General features: G+C 40.1%; 2 protein-coding genes and 1 long non-coding RNA gene across 4 annotated transcripts in view; 2 read left to right on the forward strand and 1 right to left on the reverse strand.

Moving 5' to 3' along the window:
* Positions 1-183: 183 nt before the first annotated feature.
* LOC105685084 (gephyrin) lies at positions 184-3,980 on the forward strand. Of its 2 annotated transcripts, none has more exons than XM_012398917.3 (11): positions 184-639; positions 1,207-1,358; positions 1,443-1,630; positions 1,706-1,919; positions 1,995-2,270; positions 2,379-2,445; positions 2,533-2,647; positions 2,741-3,016; positions 3,111-3,250; positions 3,364-3,551; positions 3,659-3,980. In XM_012398917.3, the coding sequence occupies exons 1-11, from the start codon at positions 564-566 to the stop codon at positions 3,899-3,901; spliced, it is 1,935 nt and encodes a 644-aa protein (XP_012254340.2). In that variant the 5' UTR covers positions 184-563; the 3' UTR covers positions 3,902-3,980. The 2 variants fall into 2 exon arrangements, with proteins under 2 accessions (XP_012254340.2, XP_048507605.1); XM_048651648.1 differs by lacking the exon at positions 184-639 and adding an exon at positions 677-1,013.
* LOC125500160 lies at positions 3,363-10,945 on the reverse strand. The gene is made up of 3 exons (XR_007277375.1): positions 10,659-10,945; positions 4,143-4,236; positions 3,363-3,577 (listed from the first exon to the last, which is right to left on the reverse strand). It is a non-coding gene; the product is annotated as an uncharacterized LOC125500160 (long non-coding RNA).
* Positions 4,361-17,564, forward strand: part of LOC105685030 — a 56,965-nt gene continuing 43,761 nt past the window's right edge. Inside the window, exons 1-4 of the mRNA XM_012398833.3 lie at positions 4,361-4,605; positions 5,896-8,576; positions 8,946-9,079; positions 9,538-9,676. Of these exons, the coding sequence (XP_012254256.2) occupies positions 6,044-8,576; positions 8,946-9,079; positions 9,538-9,676 (2,806 nt within the window). The 5' untranslated portion in view covers positions 4,361-4,605; positions 5,896-6,043. The remainder of the gene's footprint in view (positions 4,606-5,895; positions 8,577-8,945; positions 9,080-9,537; positions 9,677-17,564) is intronic.

The following is a 17,564-nucleotide window of genomic DNA, read 5'->3' on the forward strand; positions in this document are numbered from 1 at the left end:
AAAGAAACCCTACGGTTTCAGTACACGTTAGTATGAACACTTAATATATTCTGCGTCCCTTTTCAACCGAATCCAGTGTAAAAATATCCTTGAACATATGTAGTGACTAATACTATTGAAACAAAGTTATCGGGTGGTCACATGTAATGTTGAACTTTGACATGGATTTTACAATGAATACAGAAGATTGATATACCTACGTTTTTATTGGAAGAATCTTAACTAAGTTGCATAAGTTATTGACCAATTATATCAATCATTAATTTCTAACTGATTAATCAAGCAAATAAAATGTTACAGCCACCTTTCTAATCAATCAACTTTTATCTCACATTCATTGTAAGTAAACTTCAAGCACACGTAACAAGTGATCATGATTAACATCAAAGGATTTGAAACTGCAAATTATATGGAACTGATAACAGTAGAACGAGTATAGATTGTGAAGTATTCGTAGCATCCATAAAATTATCTTGTCACGCTCAGTGAATTCAAGGGTTACACAACGCATGATAACTATTGACATACCGAACGAAGTCGTTGACTGAAGAATCTAAGTAGCTATGTTCTCGAATTGTTTGAAAAAGGATAAAGTAATTGCCAGCAACATGGCTTCTATAACGTTTGGGATATTGACAGGTGAGAGAAAAAATCACATAATACATATACAATAATGTAGTTGAGTATGTTTCAATGTCGTTCATTTTCAAGTAGCAAGCAATTGATACTCAATATTCTACATTCTTTGATTACGTATACCACTCATTACTATGCATAGTATTTCTAGTTTAAGGTTAGTCTACAGATAATTATTCAAATACAGAACTGACCTAACAACTAGAGTTGATAGTTCGAATTGAATTCCTTAAGTGTCCTCCCGCGTACCCTCGCATGTGTGAACCACTGTACTTCAATACTACTCAGAAATTTTTCATATCAAACAATGAGTTAATTAGCGTAAAATGCCATCTATGAAAGTATACAACTAGTTGTTTATAAGGAAGTTAACAGAGGTAAGAGGTATTACTTATTGTAAATGACGCCGACTCAGCTACACCTGGATTTGAATACAGTATCGTTCCTTTTTCCTCTCATGCCAAACATAATATTAGAAAGTTCTCCCTAGTCTCTAAAGACGGTTAGCGACTTATGACCCAATGCTCTCTGTGTTCAATAAAATTATTAAGATTCTATGTTATTACATAGTAAGCGATACCTGTGCTAGTGGTGATAAAGATGACACCAGTGGTCCAGAACTGGAACGCTTGGTTACTACAGAGCAATCGCATGATGGAAGACTTATCAAAGGCCAGGTCATATGTAAAACTGTGGTGCCTGATGATGAATTTCAAATTATGGTACGTATCACACGTACGAAGAGTATCTGCATTCAGTATAACTTCAATAGCTGTTTTTCTAACACAATTTTCTTTTTATCATAGGCTACTTTGACACGATGGTCTGATGTTTTCAAAGTAAATGTAATTCTTACTACTGGAGGTACCGGCTTTGCATTAAGGGATATTACTCCAGAAGCTACGGAAAAAGTTCTCGAAAAGAAAGCACCTGGATTATCAACTGCTATGCTCATGGCTAGCTTGAAAGCAACTCCTATGGGAATGTTATCCAGGTAGGGTTTTTATAATCCTATCTACTGCAAACGTAATTCGAGCTCACCGGCTAAGGGATTTTCACATAATTTTAGATCAGTTTGTGGCATTCGCAAAAAGACTCTGATCATTAATTTGCCTGGTTCAACAAAAGCTGTTAAAGAATGCTATGAAGCTATTGCTGGAGTAATTTCGCATGCTGTTGACTTGATTCTAGAGGAGAAAAGCAAGATTATTAAGACTCATGAGCAAATACAGGGAGCTCATCAACATCATCGTTGTTCTCATCAGCACTCTGCTGTTTCTGCGGTAAGATATTTCAATTCTGATTCATGTCAAAACCACTATAACTACCAATGTAACTATTATTTTTCCATTTCCTAGGCCCGTATCACAAGCGTTGCTGACAGACTTAGGGAATCTCCATATACTATGATTTCTGTTGACGCAGCTCTGGAGATCATAAATAAATCATTGCAAATCTTAGATGCGGAAATTCTAGAGGTTTGGGATGCTTATGGCCGAGTAATAACTGATGACATTTATTCCTACTGCGATTTACCTCCATTCCGAGCTTCTATAAAAGATGGATATGCCGTATTTACCTCCGATGGTAAAGGACGGAGGCATGTCCTCGGTGGTACCGAAGCTGGACAAACTGTAAGCGAAGAATAATCTGAGAATGTCTAACGAGTCCTAACTCATTTACTAACGATATTTTGTTGATAAGTCAGTTTAATCATTTTTCCCAATATCATCGATGTTTAGCCAGGTTCTCTACACCTCGTGCCAGGAACATGTGTGAGGGTGAATACTGGAGCACCAATTCCTGAGGGTAGGTGGCTCAAAAAGTATGTCCATTATGGATAACGATTAGATCACTTCTATTAAGCCATCTATTTATTCTCTGTCAATCATGCAGAAGCAACGGCAGTTGTACAAGTTGAAGATACTATGCTTATTGAATCGAGTACTGATGGAATGGAGGAAAAGGAAATCGAAATATTAATTGAGCCAAAAGATGGACTCGATATCAGGCAAGTTGCTAATCCTCATAACTCATAAAAACTGTATTCAATCATTGTCCCCATTCTATGATTCAATTATTGAGGGCTGTTTGATTCTTGCAGGCCTATTGGAAGTGATATCGAAAAAGGAACTCTCATCTTGAAAGCACAGACTAAAATCGGTGCAGCTGAAATGGGAATTTTATCTGCGTGTGGGTGCACCAAGGTGAGAGTAACGAAATTGCCAACGGTTGGAGTTTTATCCACAGGTAACGAATTACAACAAGCCGGAGAACCACCAAAGCCAGGACACGTTTACGACAGCAATAAAATTACTCTTATGATGATGCTGAGAGAAAATGGGTACAGTCCACGAGACTTTGGTATTGCTATAGATGAGTAAGTTTAAGTTTGATAAACATCAAGGACTCATAATCTCGTACACATAGCCTCGGAAAGCGAATATAAGTCGTCTTTTATTTGCCCATTTTAGAGAGAATGCAATGATCAGCGCTTTAAAGGATGCATTTCAAGAAGTTGATGTGCTTCTGACTTCTGGTTCCGTTTCAATGGGCGATAAGGATATGCTAAAGCCGATCTTAGAGCACGTTTTCAAAGCTACTATCCATTTTGGTAAGTGTACAAAAAATATCAAACAGGTGTCATTTAAACGCAATAGACGAGGCAATAGGCTATTGTCTCGGCAAGTGATAGAACTGCGTCTCAACCATCCAGTATGCTTCCAGGGCGAGTTAATATGAAACCAGGGAAGCCAACAACATATGCTACTTGCGAATATAACAAGACGAAGAAATACATATTGTGTTTACCTGGTAATCCTGTCTCCGCAACAGTAACTGCTCAATTGTTTGCGTTACCTTTGCTCAAGCGCCTCAGTGGTGATTTCTCCAAGCCCGTTGTTGTCATAGCCAAGGTATGTAGATAAACTAATTTGGAGACCTGTTGAGAGTTCAGTCAAGATAGTAATATAAAAGCCTGTTTTCATAAGTGGGCGAAATTCAGCCATCTAATATTTTTCAGCTACTTAGTTCCTACAAACTAGACCCACGACCGGAGTATGCTAGAGCTATCTTAGAATGGAGCAATGACGACCCTATTCCAAGAGCATATAGTACAGGTAATCAGATCAGTAGTAAGCTGCTCAGTTGTAAAAACTCCAATGCCTTATTGATGCTGCCGGGATGGACCAAGGAAAAATCAGAATTGAACAAAGGAGACCTAATTAAGGCACGCCTGATCGGATTTAATCAAAACTCCGTATAAAATGGGCAAAGAGAAAGTGACCAGGCGTGTATTGTTTTTATACAATCTTTGATGGCAATAAATTTTCATAACACAACAATCGTACCATGTAATCATCTATTGTCATAACGCCAAACATGCGTATTCGACTACGTTACTTAAGTTAAATTTCGCGACGCGATTCAAATACTTTTGACAAAAAACAATTTCCACTGCATTTGCAAATGAATCAAAATTCTTTTCAAATTAGATTGGTACGTACCCCATGAACTTCTAGACTATGGACTTCGAGATCATATTATTCTTCAATTTTCATATCAGTGGAGGTGGGTGAGCATCGCACGGTTAACGAATCACTGAAAGAAAAAAAAGGGAATTGAAAAATATTCAATTTGTTTCATTATCGGTCGAGCAGGCGCTGTGGAGGTTCTTGAAACGCGTTACGTCGGGCAGAGGGCCAACGAGATGCACCAGAAATAAAATGGCCGACGGGGCTACGGGAAAAGGGCAGGGACGTCGAGTGGTTCGAGGATCGGGATGTAAGAAATGAAATTATCTCGGTCAATGTTAACAATTGAGGCGTGAATAACCCGGTAAATTATTAGACTTGTGATCGCGTGCGTAACCGATATTAAAAAGGTCAAGTCTGAGCGGGTGGGTTACTAATAATCGTGTAATAAAGAAACTGTTCACGGGGCAAGTGGCAACACAGGGACTTGCCAGAGGTAAACAATCTCATTTTTCTGTCAAACATTTTGGCCTGCCTTATACAAATCTAATACATGCAAATATACCCAACAGCAGTTAAGTAGTAGCGTTTCAGCTGTCGTCGAATAGTTTTTCTAAATATTCAAACTCCGATTAATAATTATATCGAAATATTCAGCTGTGAAGACAATCGTACACATCATCGATCAGTGTGTTCCCTCTGGCCACTTGTGGCCATTTACGGACACCTTCGCTGCTGAGGGTTTTCTTTATTCGTCACATTGAACTTCATTCAATTTCATTAACTCGTCATTGTTTCATTCTCATTATTACGGCACTTCGACTGTCACGCTGGCCATAAATTCTATTAAGATCACCAGTCAATCGGTTTAATAATCGCAATCAAAAAAAGCTACAATCAAACGGATTCGTCAGATCCTATCGGTCTACGTGACATAACGTTCTTGAAAAATGTCTGTTTATCTCGTAATAGAAGGACCCCTAAATACGGCCTCACGCAGTAGATATGCGATATAAATTTTCAACACAGTTGTCACGTTTATTCACGAACGCAAATAGTTTGTGTACTAGATTAACCTTGCACTGCCATATAGTATATCGCGTGCACCAATTGAAACAGCCCCTAATATCAGTCGCGCGCAATGTGCCGATGAATTCTGCACGCTTTATACCCCTATTATTCATAGGCTATGTATATCAACTGACTAAAACCCTGCAATAATTTCCATCAAGTTCATAGGGTGCCAGAAGTTTATCGAATAATATACCATTACGGTTGGGTCAGAATACGTCAGCACGGAAACAACAAAAAAATCGATCGATTATTTAACGATTCAATTGCGGTCTTCAAAAATGACTTTCTCTTTTCTCTAAGGAGGCAGAAAATTTTGAATTCAAAAATGACGTCCGATTGTTCTCCAGCGGAGTCAGGGGGTTTCACTCATCGTTGTCTCGAATCGGTTTCTACAATTTTTTCTATTAGCTGTGTCATTTAACTGACGCCAGGCCGTAGTTGCGACACTGAACCCGAGTTGTTAGTTTGAATACCGCATGATGTGCGTATCTGCTAGAAAAATACGAAGGCAAACAAACTCCTAGGTATCTGTATTTCATGGGGAATATTTATTGTATTACTGATCGCTAGAGAATCATCATAGTTCACTTTTTAGTCATTGTACTCCGCGTGACGTTATCAGAATCATTGCACATGTAGTTGTTGCTGATTATAGTCAAAGAAATCCATACACGATGCAGATTTTGCGGATACGCTATTGTTGCTGTTCCAGATATATCATATCCCAGATTATATCGATCCTTACGGAGGGAACTAAATCGAACATGGCGATCGGGTAAACGAATTTTTATTTTCGAGTAAATAACTCGCGGATAGTTTTTGCCCGGTGTTAAAATGTGAAGAAGAAACAAGTTCCGAGAATGAAGCCACAGAAGAAGGCAGTTGTAGTGGGACGCAAGGGCGCCGCTGCAGTTGCTACCACTGGTAAAAAACGACGCGCATCCCCGGAAAAAATTAACAATTCCGATCCACCGAAAAGGGATAAGAAAACGGAAGCTTTGGAAAAGAAGGCGAAACGGGTTGAGGCGATTTTCGCATCGGCGAAAAAGTCTGATAAGTCGGAAGATCTGAAAAAGAAGGCGCAGGAAAAGTGTGACGATTTAAAAAAGAAGTTGGAGAAAGTCGATGAAAAGAAAAAAGGGGATAAAGTTGATGATAAAAAAAAAACGACCGAGAAGGCCGAGGAGAGAAAAAGGGTCGAAAAAGATAAATTGGAGGAAAAACGTAACAATGCCGAGAAAATTGAGGATCCCAAGAAGTCGCAGCAGGAAGAATTGAAAAAGAAGACTGAGAAACAAGAAGATAAGAAAAAGCAGAACAGCAAAGATCAAGAAAAGAAGCACGAGAAGATAGATAAATCTGAAGTCAGAGTCGAAGAAGAGAAGACCGAGGTGAAAGATAACTGCATTGGGCAGGAAAAGAAAAAAAAAGATGCGCAATCCGAAGATGCAGCGAAGTCAGTTCTTCAACGTGTTGAAGATAAGGCTGAAGAAAATTTGGAAAACACAGATTGTGTGATAACCAAGAAGAAGACTAAGGTAGATGAAAAAAAAAAGGAGCTGAAGGTTACGAAGAAAGGTGAGCGAAAAAAGTCCCCAGAGAAAGAAAATAGCGGGAAAAAATGTTCTCCGAGTACAGCCAAGGGGAAGAAGGAGGCGAAGCCAAAGCAGTCGCGGAAGAAACCAACGCCGGTAAAGAAAACGATTCTCGCTAAAAAGATAACGTCTCGAGCTGTACCAGTGACAAAGAAATTGTTACAAACGAAAATGAAGCTAGTCAAAAAATTGCGTACTGTCGACTCGAATGATCTGGGTGAAACTGAAGAGGGGGCGAAAAAGTCAAAGAAAAAGTTGCCAACAGCTACCGCACCAGCGGTGAAGAATTGCAAGGTCAACGAGAAGAAGCCACAGTTGGCGAAACAAATGAAGTCAAAGGTAGTGCCGCGTAAGTTACCCAAGGCGAATTCCGTGCTTTCGACGAAGAAGGAAGCAAAGATGTTGAAGTTGGCCGAGAAAATAGTCGCGAAAAAGAAGAACAACTCTTCGATGCAATCAGAGAGTACGAAAAATTTGGTCACGGAGGATTCCACACTCGGTAAAACGACCGACGATCAGCTGGATTCTAAGACCATAAAGAGAGAACTGGATTCCAGCGAAGATTATACACCGTGGAAAAAGTCTACTGCCGATGGTAAAAAAACGGTAAAGAACAATATCTGCAAACCAAAAGTAACTAATAAAAAATTGCCGAAAAAGTGCTTGAAGATTACGAAAAATCGTACTGGAAACAGCGAACGCAATTCGAATACCTCCGATGAAGTAATGTTGGAAGATCTCCTAAAAAACTCAAAGATTGTTGCGGTCGAAGAAAATGAGAAACCGAATATCCTAAAACAATCAAAACAAGAAACCAACGGAGATACTTTGCTTCGAATTGGCCTGAAGGTGGAAACGGACGACAGAGACGATTCTTCGATATCCGCGACTACCGATGGCGAAGAAGACGATGACGGTGATGACGGCGACGATAACGAGGATCACGACGACGAGGAAAATTCGGGAACCGTGAAGAGTAAAAAACGTAATATCAAAAAACGGGACCGTAAAAGTCCCTCGTCCGATGCGTCATCGGAACGAGCGAGGAGGATGAGATTGTTCGGATTTTGGACGGGCCCAAAGCGTCATCGAGTAGCTTCGCTCAACGCGTCAGCAAAAGTGCATTGTTTGTACGAGAATGAAGCAAGCGGTGTCTACCTCGGTGGTTACTGCAAACCGAAGGCAGAGAAAGAGAAACAGTCCAAAAAGTTGAAGGAAGATCAGGATAAGGAAAAGGAAAAAGAAAAAGATAAGGAAAAAGACAAAGACGAGGTGAAGGAAAAAGAGGTATCATCGTCGTCGAAAAAGGTGCAAGAGACGAAGCCGAAGGTGGAGGAAATCTCTCCTAAACGTAATTTGAGAAACGTGCCGGGATTGCGCGGAAAGCACTGGGATATGATGGAGAGTTCTTCCTCCTCACCTTCGTCTTCCGACGAAGAGCAGCGCGCATCAGAGGAGCGTAAAAATGTGGAGGCAAACAAAAAAAAGGTGGCGAAACGACGTAAGAAGAACGAGGAAGTAATGGACTTGAAAGACATGGTGGTCTGCAAGCGTATGGCGAGTCTCAACGCTTCGGCCATACTAGCTGCCTCTTATTCCGACGAAAAATATCACTGCAGAGGATCCTCATTTAGCGAATCCTCCAGCGAATCGGATGTTGAGGTCGTCAGAAGGCGGAAGCAGAGCGACTCGGAGGCTGAGAGGCGAAAGTCGCGGCAGGGCTCTGACCCCGAAGAAGTCATCAAACAGCCAAAGAAAGTCGTCATCGTTAACCAGGACACCGACGTTACCATTACAGGTAATAAAAAAAAAAATTTAATAACAAAAAAAAAAAATTAGAAAGACGGCATCCAACGCAGTTTCAATTTCCAAACTTTCTCCTTTTTGGTGTCAACTAATATTCTCTGTAACTCAGACGCTGTAGGGTTATCGGCATAGGTGTTTTCTATAAAAGAAAATGCATTGTTCTCTCGAAAGAATTCATTTTATTGATATACACCGGAATCCAATCGCTGGAAATTAATCGAAATGATTTCGGCATTCACTCGAGCAAAATTATTTAAAAATATAATGTAACTGCCGAAAAGAATGAAGGATTCCTCTTCATCGTCATTAGATGCTTCTCGTTCGATAGGTCCTTGTTATACCGTGCCTTCTTTTTCTCAAGGCGTCTACGTTAACCAGACGAGGTCTACACACCACGAAGGATTTTGCAGCATTGCGGGTATGCAATATCGCATCAGTTCAACCAGTCACACTCAAACCGCTGCAACTGCTGTCGCAACTGAAATTCATGAACATGTGAGTTTTAAGCAATTTCACGGGCATTTCAATCCAGCATATCTTTCTACAACATTTCATCGTAGAATTATTTCCCCATAGAGTTCGTTTGTAAATGTAAAAAAATCAAGCCGTCAAGGCCGACGTTTCAGTTGCTAGTTTCTTATGCATTTGAATCGCATTGAAAAGGTGCTCTCTTTGATCTAAACACCGGCTTTTGAATAACTTTATATAATAAAATGAGAACCGGGGGTACAAGAACAGGCAATCAAAGAAGCTCTACAAATTAGTTGCTTGTTGCGTCCTCTGATTGGATTCATAAAATCAGTCTAGTTGGTTTTTTGCTTTTATTTTATTTTATTTTTTTTCCTTACTTTTAGCTTTCAACCGTCCAGACTAGACAGTCTTGTCTCTATTATCGTCTGTTGTCTCTCAGGTTTATTGAAAACTTTTAACATTCGCCTTCGTACTATTTCCAGCCAAAACCCGAACAGCCATGTAAGTCGTACACTCCTCTCGGCGCTCTGTCCTCTATGCAACCACCGGGGAGTCAAGGCCCGCCTCATCCGCCTATGTCACCGAGAAGACACTCGGCGTTCTCAGCCCCCCATCAGCACGGTAAGTCAAACGACCCCACCAACAAACCGACCCCCTCGTTGAACCCTTTTCCGCGGCTTTGTTCTTTGTTTTCGCTTTTCTGTGTTCTTCGAATGCTTTGTACTCGCTGCGTAGGTACTGTACTTTGTACCTTATACCCACCACGTATGGAAATACATACATATATATATGTATAATAGGTGTAATAATGCCTCGGGTACCCCTCAATCGTGATAATCATAACGATAATGATAATAATAGTAATAAATAATAATAACAACAATAATGATCACTACCGACGAGAGCTCGGTTATCATCGACGCCGATGTATCGACGATCATATTATCACTTTGACGAACGATCGCCAACTAAGTGAGAATTATTGTCTGACGCGTTATTCGCACATAGGTACGTCTGTCTACATAGATATTTCGTTGTACGGAATTTATAGCGCTTTCAAAAATTACTTGGGTTTTCGAACCTTCCGCTTATCGCGAGATTACCATACTTGCGCTTTAGAACTTGGAGAAAAGCTCTCAACTTTATTTGGAAATTGCGAACCCTTTGATGAATTATTGATGATATTATAACATAACAACAAAATCTCGATAGAGAATAGTTCGCATCGGCGTGGGGCTTCTTTCTTTTGAAGTCATAATTTTAATAAAACACGCATCGCTCGAGGTATTGAAAAAACTAGGTTCAATATACGATCAACGACCCAGCCATAGAGTTTCAGAATATCCACGTGCACTTTAAATTCTCCCAAATACACCTTGCCGAAATTTCAAGCCCTCCGAGGCAATGTATTAAAAATTATGTTTCCAAATCAAAAGTTTGACGGAAATGAATTATTTTCATATTCAATTAATCAATCTCGTGCGGAGATGTGCCAAAAATGCTGATTACTTTGGAACGAGATCACGCCCCTAACGTAGGTGATCGTCGATGATACCGTATAGCCGCGAGACTTGAACTCTTGGTTATCAAGATGTGGGTCAACCTTTTAGCTCGCCCGAGTTGCAGCTGCGCTGGACAGGCACGATTGGCAGGGCTGTTACGTTTCGAGCAATTTCACAGCTAACGTCAAACAGGTGAATCGTTCTCCCATATGCGGGTGCTGCAAAGTGTACGGCGTGTATGCGTTACACAATACATATGATATGCACACGTTCACGTAACGTACTCAATAAATCCCTCGAATCAATCCATTAAGACAGATGGATCGGACTGCGCTAATTTCACTACACTTCCGCTTACAGAACCCACGTATTAGTCTACGAGTATACATCGCGATATACATAGAAGTGTAAAAATCAATCGGAGTTCGCATTAAGTGAATTACACCGACAATACATGAGCTATTATTTTGCGATACTGCCGAGTCGTATAGTGCGCAGCAGCTGCAACATTATATGATTCCTATTTTAATATTTAAATATATATCCCGATGAGCGGAGAAGTTTTCGTATGCGTCAGGGATCGTCATCTCTTCGCCGATGAAAAAAATAAGAATGAAAGAAAATAATAAGCAAGAATGCAATGACACTCTTTGGCTCGTTGTTGGAAGACGAGGATACCGCATACGCGTATAACCGTCGTCAGTGAAACTACGTAGATAACAACATATTATAACGTACATTCCCGTATTATATGATAGGTAGAACTTACAGACGTAGTTGTTTGCGCGAGCGGTCATTCTGATTTATGCAGTTTTTTTGTCCCATTCATACTAAAAGAAACTCTGCAGGGAAATTATTTTTCATATGTAAAAAAAATATAATAATCATTCCGGCGTATTACCGCAATTTATTTTATCCGCGTTATATCAGAGAGACTTGTATGTTATACGTGTATAGGTACGTACGTATACAGATATTATAAAGATTTCGCTATGGCGATAATTTGACAAAGAAATATCTGTTTCTCATTCTCTCTTATTCGCGAAGAAATTGTTGTGTGGCTAGATTATTATTAATGGTGGTATACGCGAATGAATGAAATCAATTCATTTATCGACTGTACCTTCTCGTATTTCCACTTGCATAACTTCAGTAACAGATAATGGATATATAAACGAAAGAAATTTTGTATAACTTATTACATATCGCGGGATATAAATCTGCAGTGCAGAGTCAATCGATCAGCATCTAAAATGGATGAAAAAAGTGGACAGCGTACGTATGTACGTTGGGATTGGCCGTGAATCCGCTCTTTTCGAAATCCCAAATCCGTTATCAATGTCGAAAACATTTATCTCAGGAATGCGCGATCCACGATCGTCGATTTGACAGTCGAAGCAGGATTCTTAGGCAATTGGTACTGCGTCCATGATATCATACACATGTGCGAGGTATGATATTTTTGCATTGGAATAAAACCTGCACTGGTCCGCACAATTTCTTTCTACGTTTTAAACAGAGCTAGCGAAATCTCATATCTAACGGTTATACACATAAGTATAAGACCGAGAATGGGAAAGGAAAAAGTAAAGAGGATATCTGAAGATATAACGCTGGAAAATTGGACTCGTATTATAGGTATAAGGTAATTGGGGAGAAAATAGCGAGGCAGACGTATAATAACGACTTTTTAGAGTTATCGGAGCAACAATAATTCGGCGCTACATGGAGAAGGGAAGATGGAAAAAACAGCCCCCTAAGAATAAAATCGAATTTCGATAATCAAAAAGCAGGCGATTCTTTATTCGTATGCGGTAAATCGATTATTGCATTTCTTCCGTGAAAATCGGTTAATTCGAAGAGAAAAATTGCGCTTATATATTGCAGTATCTTTCGTGGATCGACGATTTCTATATGTGTCTGAAAGTTCGTTACGAATTATCGATTATTCTTATCGATAACTTAATTATACTGCACGCTGCATTGTATGTCATACATTGCACTTTTTTACCAGAATTTTCTGACGAATGTTTAGGAATTTTTTTGATTCATGAAGCTTTTAGGAATCTAGAGCATCGTTTTTCAGCTGAAATAGAAAGGGTTGATTGAAACAGCCACGAACATCGCACTTCGCATCTTTAATAGTATACATAAATAAATAGTTGAATGAAACAAGAGTCCGTTAGTCGTCGAATTCTCGAGTGAACTGTTACAAAGTAATTTCCGTAATCAGCCCTGAACAGCGGTGCGAGTAACCGCGTACGATGCATGTGCAGTAGCGTGGCCTGTCCCCCCCCCCCCCCCCCCAAGCTTGTTTTTTTGCTGAATAATTATAAACTCGAATGCAAAACGTCACTGGAATTGATAGAACTGCGTAAAAATTTAATATGCGTAGCTCGTGGCAACCCCGTGTAGGTAAAACGCGGTGCAGCGCAGGTACGTTGATAAAAAAGTGATCAGATTCCCGAGACGTCTCGTTCATTTTTCCTTGTCTCCACGCTGGGTACGTTAATTGAAAGTTTAGTCAGTAATTTGGGTCCGAAATTAAAACGCCTTGATAAACTTTGAAAACTGCAGTGAGGCGCCTCAGAAGAAGAGAGTACAGTCGAAACCGTACGTGTATATAGAGGAGTTTTGGAGAGCGTGAAAAATGCGGAGAACGGAAATGTCTCGTAAACAGCTTTAGCTACGTGCCATCGTCGTTTTCTACGGGCCGTGGACACACCACCGTAACCGTGAGTGGAATCATCGAGGCAGCAGATTGCGACGGGGGGCGACGTCGCGCCTTTTCAGCCCGAACCCAAGCTGGTGACGCACGCGTCGCGACGCCACGACGTAGACGTCGTACTCCGTTTGCGAGTCTCTCTCTCCTCTCTCCCTCTCTCTCTCTCCCTCTCTCTCTCTCTCTCTCTCTCTCTCTCTCTCTCTTTCTCTGTACCAGCGGGTATGTCTGTCCACGGCGTATCGGATACCTCTATTTATTTATTAATTTATCCTTTCCTAGGGATCTTCTTGCGTCATAACGTCACGATCTCGCGCCCAAGCGATCGACGCGAATCCGTAAGTGTATTTCATAATCAATTTTCAAGGCCAATATTCATTTTATCCTTCTCACGGTTTGGAATACAGCAACGGCTGTGTCTCTTTTTTATTTATTTTTCTTTCTTGCATAGGGATCGTAAGCAATCTGATATCCGATTCGGTTCCATAATGCAATGAACACCTGTTTAACCCTGTGATTAATACCCTCAATTTGCGGTACAGCAACACGTCCGCTATGTATATATATACCAGTGATTTGCCTCACCCTTCTTTGGAGTCTCGGCACCACCCCTCGTAGTAATTTTAGCGTGCATTTGGCCACGACAACGATTAGCATACACCCCGAAGGGCGGAAAGTTTATCGTAGAGACATACGAAGAAGATGAAAATCCTCTGGCGTCTTATCCTGCGAGATTTAATTGTTTCAATAAATGCGTATAACATCGTACGGTATAATCTTATCAGAACTGCGCCGCGTACGAATGAATTTTACAAAATTTTCGACCCATCGACGTTCTTGTCTTTGCTTTTCTCTTTTCCAAATTACACCATTACACCGCAACGGCGTTCGGTACGGTAGGGTGAAATAATTTCCTAAACAATAATCCTAGCAGGGTGTCCTACCGGTACAAAAAATTTCCGAAACATACGCCCCTGAATCCAATGCGCGCGCACCATTTTACTCCATATTTTCAATGTATAAGGTACCCGCCGACGTGCACAGACATTGTTACAACGTACCCCTACCCCCAGTATGTGTACGAGGAAGAGACCACATTGACTCGTATACCCGGGGGTACTCGAAGAGTATATTCCTCGGTATATTCCCAACACAGAGGGAGCAACTTTACGTACCACCTTTATGTATACATATACCTATCATCCCCACTCTTGTATGGTAAATCGTGTTCCCCACCCGTCTACTACGCAGTGTTCGAGACAACACACCGACATACGGAATCGCTCCGGTGTTCCTGCTTGATCGTGGGCTCTGAGCTTTTCTGCAGAGTTAAACAGTAATTGACACCAGTGCGATCGTTGGGTAAGAAAGAATCGCGCGAGAGGGTATCCGGAAATGGAGGAGTTGTCGGGAACGCGTGTAATAAATCTTCGTGTTTTCACTACGGGGATGGCCGTTTGAAAAGTCCACTTCTTTTCCGTTCTGTTTTCATTTTTGTTTTACTCGCACGTTCTTTTTTACCACCCCTAATGATTTGCGTCATTCGGTTACGCGTGACGTTGCGAAGAGAGCATGTCGTCCGTGGCAAAGCCGGCTTTCCCGTTTTCTTGCAAATTACGAAAGAGGATCAGACGAGTTTTAAAACTTGAAATTCAATCGTAACTATTTCTCGAGTTCCCCTCCTTCGGATTGTATCAACTCGCAATTTGTCTAAACTTTGTTTTGATTTTTCAACCCCCTCGTTTCCTGTACCACGTATCCACTTTTTCCTGTGGAATACTTGTTTCGACAAAAAACCACACACCGTTTCGCGAAACTAACATTTGATTATTTTCAAACAAATCCCCGACGAAACGGAAATACAAATTTCGCCGGTGTGGTAACGGTGATAAAATAATTCACAGTGATAACTGGACGTCGCGAGTTGAGAATGGAATTATTTATTTTTTCTTATTCTCGTTTAACGTGTTTCACGTTAATCACGTTCTTGTACGGATCTTCAGTTTGAGTTCAATTGATTGTCGAGCATAATAGTAACGTTAGAACAATAACGACAGTAACAAAAACCTTAATAATAACAGTAATGATATGCGTCACGATCGTACATTTGTTACTGCACTTACTTAGATATTCAAGATTGTTCAAACTGTGTGCGCGGTGAAGTTTCATTGTAAAAAACAAAATTAACGGTAATATTAATTAGGTTCTACGTTTATCTGTGACTAAAATAATTGGATATAAAGCAATTAAAAATTTTGTGGCCTACGTATAAGGATTAAACGTACCTGATGAGTGAAATTTGTTAAAGTAACGAGGAAAATTTTTGTGTACGTCCGTCAGACGTGTTGAAGATATTCGAATTACGTAAAAACTGAGGAAAAACGAAAATAATTAGAACAAAAAAACCTGCATCGGAGTCAAGAGAATCGGAGTGAACAAATAATCGGAAAGCACACAAACGGTTCTTCCGGGCAGTTCCCTATTACTGCAATTAACAATTAAACAAACTGAACCAGCTACAAGTGTACATATCGAAAATCCCAAATGAAAGGTTTTTGGTGATTTTTGTTTGCGAGCGAGTCAACAAATATCGTAATAATACGGTGCATGCTGCAAGCCACTCAAAAAGTGCATCAATATTATATAAGAAGAAAAAGAAGAAGAAAAAAAAAGACAATTAATTGCACAAGCAAATAAACGAGTACATAATAATATTTCCATATACAACTAGATGTGTGCATCTACTTAATAAGAATATATATATATATATATATAAAAATACATATATATCAATCGATATTATATGGGTAATATATTTTTTTAAACTGCATTTCGTGACGTGTTGATATAACACCCTACTACTGCAATACAAGGGACCCTGAAAATTCGGTTCGGGGGCACGTGTATAATTTATACCCATATACAAATAAGTATATGTACAATAAATCGCGATTGACAATTAAAGAAGGATCAATGTAATTATAACATCGGGTTTTAAATACACGCGTGTGTATATACTATATATTTATATATGAAAGAGATTTATAAAGTATTACATGTTTAATGTATTTTTGGATTGCCTATTAAAACACAAAATCGACATGCTTTTGGCCGGTGAGTACAAAATTCAACGCAAACATATATAGGTATACATATTATAAAGTTACAGCGAAACGTACAGGTGTACGCATATCTCTCTCTCTCTGTATATATAGACGTACACGAACGTATTTAATTATTTATCACCCTCACTTAACCTGCCCCAAATACTAACGAGCATTTAGCCTCTCTTTGATATCCATCTCGCCCTTACCACGTTTCACGAATATATCAGATTATGGAGTCGTTCGTGATTCCGAACAAGTATCTTATTATTACGTAGCGAAAGGGCGAGGGGATGTACGATACACAAAACAAAAAACCGATATCGCTTTATTAGAGTTCAAAATCAGTTTTGTACACACATATGTACGTCATACCATCTATTATCTGCACTTTGCACACGTTGTATGTGACACACACATGTGTCGTGTGCTCGTTATCTTCGAAAGCTCAGGCTACTCTGACTCAGGTTTCAGTTGAAAATTTCAAAAAAAAATTCAATGAAAAAGAAAATGACAAATTTAAAAAAAAAAAAAAACCTCACCGTTGGTGCAGAGGCTCTTGATCTACGAGTCCAATGAAAAATACCGAACATGATCAGGCGTGTATCCCTCTCTTTGAACGCGGAACTGAAAACTGATGCAAATTTTTCTCATTCACGTGACCTGAAAAATTTGGAGGATAAGGGAACAGAAAAGGAAAAAGTCCGGTCAAACCTGGTACGGTAGCGCGAGTTGAAATGGAATGGCTGATACACACAATACCATTTAGTAGCGCTAGTCTAGTAGGGGATGTGCAGGATGTCAGGATTTGTTCATACACTGCAGAAAGTATCATATATGCACTCCGTATCGTGCATACGAATGTGTCTATACGCGATTCATTCTGCTCTGCGGTATTACCGGTATAGAAGGAGCATACACTACTTTTGCCACGGGCATGCCAAAACTGTTGAACTTTCCGGCTTTCCTGGTGCCGCTGTTAAAATATCCAACTTAGATAAAGCACGTATCGAACGTAACGGTGGTGGTAACCGCCACCGTCCTGTACACACGTATGCAACGTCGGTGTCACACACACAAACACAAACACACGCAAACGCAGGTATATTCTGCATCTACGATAGTATTGGGGCGCGTGTGTCTCGAGCGTGTTTGGACAACTTTTTCGTTTAGCTGGCCCA

This window comes from Athalia rosae, chromosome 1 (genome assembly GCF_917208135.1).
Source record: "Athalia rosae chromosome 1, iyAthRosa1.1, whole genome shotgun sequence".
NCBI lineage: Eukaryota > Metazoa > Arthropoda > Insecta > Hymenoptera > Athaliidae > Athalia > Athalia rosae.

Coding starts and splice junctions, on each gene's coding strand:
- LOC105685084 (XM_012398917.3), top strand. CDS start 564: ATGTTCTCGAATTGTTTGAAAAAGGATAAAGTAATTGCCAGCAACATG. Junction 1,920..1,994: donor AGCACTCTGCTGTTTCTGCG/GTAAGATATTTC, acceptor TCCATTTCCTAG/GCCCGTATCACAAGCGTTGC. Junction 2,648..2,740: donor AAAGATGGACTCGATATCAG/GCAAGTTGCTAA, acceptor TGATTCTTGCAG/GCCTATTGGAAGTGATATCG.